Source organism: Sinocyclocheilus anshuiensis, unplaced genomic scaffold, assembly GCF_001515605.1.
Source record: "Sinocyclocheilus anshuiensis isolate Anshui unplaced genomic scaffold, SAMN03320099.WGS_v1.1 scaffold2161, whole genome shotgun sequence".
NCBI classification, from domain to species: domain Eukaryota; kingdom Metazoa; phylum Chordata; class Actinopteri; order Cypriniformes; family Cyprinidae; genus Sinocyclocheilus; species Sinocyclocheilus anshuiensis.
In genome coordinates, this window is record NW_015551119.1 from 140,149 (window position 1) to 146,004 (window position 5,856).

Genomic DNA, 5,856 nt, shown 5'->3' on the forward strand with positions numbered 1-5,856 from the left:
CGAGCAGCATACAAAGCAGCAGGTAAACAAGTCTGGTCGAGCTGCTGTAGTGATGCTCAGTAACGGCGATTTCAAAGTGTTTCGCACATGGCAGGATGATGGGGGTTTCATAACCAAGACGCAAAGGTGATTATTGCCCTCTTTAAATGTTAACGTTAAAAATAGTTTGTTCGACGCTGTTTAATGGATTGCTCCAATTCTTGGCAAACTGGAAAATATATAAACTGTGACGCTGATATTTCGCCGCTCTTCAGTCGCAAGGTGCGTGTACGCGCTCACAAATGGGACATTTTGGGGCACAACTGAGAGCTTCAAAACTGCGCCTGTACACTTCATAGTGCTTAATGCGATGGGACCCATCCTGCAGGAACGAACTGCGTCTGCGACACTGAAGAAGGTGCCAGGCAAGGAGAAGGTTAGAATGAAAAATGCAGAAAACACTGGGATTGTTGCCAGGTATGCTTGTATGGAGCAAATGATTAAAATCACACAGAAATAACAAATGTCACTAAAAACATGTGCTTTATTTGCAGCAACAATAAGAGAGGAGGAAATGCGAATCAGAATAAGAAACCTCTTAAAAAAACAGTGCCCTTGCATCCAGGGCAAGAGAAGGATCCTCTGCCCAAAGCTGAAATTGTAAGTTACATATGCAGCATTAAAATGCATCAAACATCCTGTTTTGGCAGCTATTTGAATATGTTTTCATGATCTTTCCAAGGTCCAAAATGGCATTAAACCAAAGAAAGCTAAGATTCCGACTGGTGGCACTTGCAAGTTGCGTGGGTGAGTGTTGCTTAACATATGGAATTTAATGTATAAGTAACAACAAATAGTAATAATAAAAGAACAAAATGAAATAAAACAAATGGATATAAATATTTTCATTGCAGAAAGCCATGATTGACCAATCAGAAAAAAGTATTCCAGAGCGCTATGTGATAAATATTAGGGCTGGGTACCGACACAGACTTTATAATTCCGATTCACAAGCTCTTGATTTGATTTGATTCAATTTGATTCATTTAGTTATATATCAGGAGTTTTTATATGAACTTCTTAGTGATAAAATTGTTTCTACTCCAATTTGTTGCTGAAATTTAAACGGTGACTGTCATATCACAGATTTATTCAAACATGCGTTAAATAAGACATCACTAATAGGTAAAAATGTAATGAATATTTAATATAATGCATATATTTAGCACTATATATATGCTCCTCTCTAGAGTTATCTACAGCATACCTTATGATGGTCATTCCTCTAGCTTTTCTTTCACCATTACCATCAAATAAAAAAACCCCGCATCTGCTAAATGACTAAATGTAAAAAGAAATCCTCTTTTTTTTTTTTTTTTTTTTTTTTTTATACTGTTGTGAATATATGCTTATTAATCCAATTGTCTTCACTTGCAGTAGAGTCGTTCACAGGCTGCACTCATAATAAAGATTTGCTTCATCACTTACAAACGATAATATATTTCTGAGTTTTGTTTCCTTAAAGGTGACATATCATGAAAATCTGACTTTTCCAGGTTTTAAGTGCTATAATCAGGTCCCCGGTGCATCTACCAACCAAGGAAACGTGAAAAAGATTAACCCAGTAACAGATGAGCACAGAACACTATTTAGAGTCCCAGCCTCTGAGGAGACAAGAGAGCAGTGGATTTATTGATTTATTTACATTTACATTTAGTAATTTAGCAGACTATTTATTTTATTTTTTTATTTATTTAATTTACTAGATTTATTTACTGTATATTGCTGCTGCCACACCGATCTAAAATAAACAAGCGATTTATTTCCCAGCGGTTTACCTTCACAGACATAACCGACATAATAACTCGTGTGTTTTTAACGTAAATTTGTGAGTGAATGAGAACTTAGTTTAGTACTCACATGCTGTGACAGCCGCTTTCTGTCCGTGTGCTTCGGATGTGTGCGCTCAGAAAACCGTATATCAGAGGTTTAAACTCATATGGTTTAAAACGCATGATTTCAGCGCGATAAACATGATAATCAGAACCAAAACAGATGCTTTTAGCAGGTCCGAGCTGTAATGGCGCAGCTCTATTCTGGAAAATCAGGCGGGGAGCAGCAGCTCATTTACATTTAAAGAGACAGGCCCGAAAAACAGCGTGTTTCTGCTTCCACTCAAAATAGGCATTTTCAAAATTATATAATAAATTATCTGTAGAGTATTTTGAGCTGAAACTTCACAGACAAATTCTGGGGACACCAGAGACTTATATTACATATTGTAAAAAGGGGCATAATATGTCTCCTTTAAATGGATTGTAAATATCCACCTCATCCAGCACTCTTTTTATCTTATTTTCTTATCCAGAACTCTCTTCTGTCTTGTAAAGTATTCTGTTACTGTTTTGATGTGGAAACAATTCAGTGCATGAGTGAACTGTCCAAATGAATCAAACTGCATCACGAACATTTCCAGACCTTTTTGGAAACCCGTTTGACTAATTAGTTTAGAAACGAGTGATTCATTTGCGAATGTGGCATCATAAAAAGGGTCTAGCGACACCCCTGGCTAAAACTAGTAGGAAAAAGGAAGAGATGATTAGTTCACAAGCTGCTTGAACTGAGTCAGATGCAGTGATCTTTTACGCCACATTAAAGAGGATCAAAATGACATTTTACTTTTCAAATTCTGATACAATTGTAGTAACGACAATCACTGGATGGGAGACATACTATAAATGATCTTTAGTGATGTTTTGTTCATGCATCAACAGAATTAATTTTGGAATTTAAGAACGATATCAGTTCATCAAAATGAAAGTCAAGTAATCAGTATTGTTGTCAAACCAGCCCTAATAAATATATTGATAAAATATCTCTCTCGAACTATTGCTGCAGCACACAGGGTGAATCAGACCTGAGGCCTCCACGTCCCAAACTGTCTTGTCCGCAGAAAATCCAACTGGAGCCTCAGTGCTGTAAAGAGATGCTACAGAGCCACGTGGCCTTGGAGAAGAGCCGTCGTGCTCTATCGCTGCCCTTGGCTCCTCAGCCAATGCTGCAGCAGTTTCCCTCGCAGAAACAACTCCCAGACCTGGACTCATTCCACTTCCTGGAGCACAAGGAGGACGACACGGACAGCGCCAGTGACCTGTCCGACTCTGAGAGGCTCCCTGTGCTGCCTTCCCCCTGCACTCCTCCTCAGCTCAACCTTCGAGCCGAAGTAATCAACTCCATGGACCTGCATCCCCACATACCTGGACCCAGGACAGTGGAGAACAATGAAGTCAGCTATAGCTACCCAGACTTCCTGCCACCTCCGTTCAATACTTGGAGCCTGAGGCAGCTCGCCATCTTCCTCAACACGGAGGGTAAGTGGGCTCCCCGGCCGAAACCCGTAGGGCAGCTAGAGAAGTATTTAGAGCGCCTCCTCCAGCTGGAGTGGCACCAGATCCAAACCATTCAGGCTGAGAGCGGACGGCACATTGTGCCCATCATCCGAACAAGAGGTCAGTCTGCCAGTGTTCTAGCAAACGGCAACCGGCCTAGGCCTCATACTGCTCCTCCAACACGCCTCAGCTCCCCGAAAAGCTTTCGGCAGGGTCAGCAGGCCTTCTTCTCTTCAGTGGCCAGCCCATCGTACACTCAGCTTTTTCGTCCTGTCTGCCCGCACTGCCACATCCGCTATCCACTCTGCAATGGCACTTGCTCTTCGTACGCCTACCAGCGGCATTCCCGTCTCAGCCCCCTGCTAGAGCGCAAAGCTCCCCCTGCCAACACCCAAAAGAGGAGCAGCAGCGAAAGCCGGGCTTCCACCTCCGAAAACCGTGCTACTTTGAAAAACCAGCTCCCAGTCAGTCCTCAGGCAGCAAAGGCTCATCAGAAGCACATGCAAGCCGTGGGAAATGTGCGCAGGGCGTCTCATGAACTTAACACAAATGGCAAATCCCATTCTTCTGTCAGGAAAGGAAAGACTGGAAGGTCAAATGAGGCAGACAAACAAAAAGATCCACCTGGAGCAAAATGTGGAGGGGTTGATAGGCGGGATCCTGTCGGTATGAAACGCGAAGGTGGTGGTCCTGGGAAAAAAATGTTTAAGGATGGTCCAAGAGCCGAAACGGCTGAAGTACGACTAAGATCTGGCATTAAAAGAATGGTCACTGATGGCTGCGATGCAAAGGTAATGTCAGCTACCAAGACTCCTGGCAAAATAAAAAATTCTCAATACGCTAAGTAGTTAGTGCACCTTTCACGCAATTTTCAGTAGCCTCAAAAACATTTACATTTTGCATACTGTAAAGAAGAGCTAATTAAAGGGGTCATATGATGTTGCTAAAAAAGACCATTATTTTGTGTATTTGGTGTAATGAAATGTGTTTATGCGGTTTAAGGTTAAAAAAACTAATTATTTTCCACATACTGTACATTATTGTTTCTCTTCTATGCCCCACCTTTCTGAAACGTGTCGATTTTTACAAAGCTCATCGGTCTGAAAAGCGAGGTGTGCTCTGATTGGCCAGCTATCCAGTGCGTTGTGATTGGCCGAATACCTCAAGCGTGTGACGGAAATGTTACGCCCCTTAACATACTGTGATGCCGTGTCCCGGCCGGAGAGACGAGACAAAACCAATAAAACCCATTATAAACGAGGCATTTGTTGCATCCAGTGGGGACATACAGGTAATTACGGATTATAATGACTTATACTGTCTTTTTACGCATTGCGTTGAATCACGCCGCGTAAACATAAAACCATGTCTGCATTTGTGATCGGAGAAACGACAAACAACAAGCGCTACTCTACACTGCTCAAAACTCGCGTTTGAATCGTCAGTGGCAAATCCTTTAAATATGAAAACGTACTTAAAGGCTGTGAGTCAGCATTATTTGTCAGCATCATAGACTGTGGTCAGCATGTGCACCGAAGGGGAAACAGGGGAACTGAATTCACCAGAACACTGGCATTGTAGGCTACTCTCCCAGGAAACAGTCCTCGTCCTCCGTAAAATGCGCTGCACACATCTGAATATTTGGTTTGAAGTGTTCGGGAACAGTGTTGTAAATACAACTTAACCACTGATTTCTAGTTGTGTCCTCTTTTGGAAGCAGCAACAATACTACACCGAGAATAAAAGTTATGCCTTCTTTCTTTGCGTATACATTTGGGCGGTGTTATGCAAATCTTCCCACACAGTGACGTAGACATGTGGGGGCGTGTTAGAACGAGCCGTTTTAGGAGGGCATGGACGAGTCTTAACTTTGAGACTTTAGTCTTTGCAACTTTAGGGATCTTATCTATTCACGAACAGCTTGTAACACTCCAAAGAGAAAGGAAAACTTGAAATAGCATCATATGACCCCTTTAAAACATCTTACCCCTGCTGTTAACTGTAGTTGTTTGTGAAAAGGATACAAGTGCGGTCACATTTAGCATTTTGGCTAAATTTTGCGGTAAAAAAATGTTCATTGTCTGTTGTTAATAACTCGCACACAATTCACTTTGAGCTTTCTGTCGGTCAAGCCCATTTTGAGCCCGTTTTGAAATGTGCATGGGATCGCATGGATTCCTGTTGAAATGCTTGGATTTTGCCCATCAAAATTTGCCGGATAACTACAAATGTGACCGCACCTTAAAAAAGTATCCTTCTCTTTAGAAATCATGCCTTTTCATTGTCATTGTTTCAGTAGAACTTCAAAGTGCATTTCTTGAATAAGATATATTTATTTTATTTGCCTAAGTACACAAAAGCAGGCTATCTTTACTTACTGTACGCACAAATCCTCTATAAAATGAAATACATGTTCTTAAATCTAGTGTGCATGTACATCTCTTATTTGAGGGAGGTATGGCTGAGAATGTCAGATTGTGGCTCTTTG

General features: G+C 41.4%; 1 protein-coding gene across 1 annotated transcript; it reads left to right on the forward strand.

Annotated features, from left to right (window-relative positions):
• The first annotated feature begins 251 nt into the window (after positions 1-251).
• LOC107663058 (uncharacterized) lies at positions 252-4,282 on the forward strand. Its single transcript, XM_016453210.1, has 4 exons — positions 252-456; positions 534-639; positions 722-786; positions 2,878-4,282. The coding sequence occupies exons 1-4, from the start codon at positions 350-352 to the stop codon at positions 4,214-4,216; spliced, it is 1,617 nt and encodes a 538-aa protein (XP_016308696.1). The 5' UTR covers positions 252-349; the 3' UTR covers positions 4,217-4,282.
• The last annotated feature ends 1,574 nt before the right edge of the window (positions 4,283-5,856 follow it).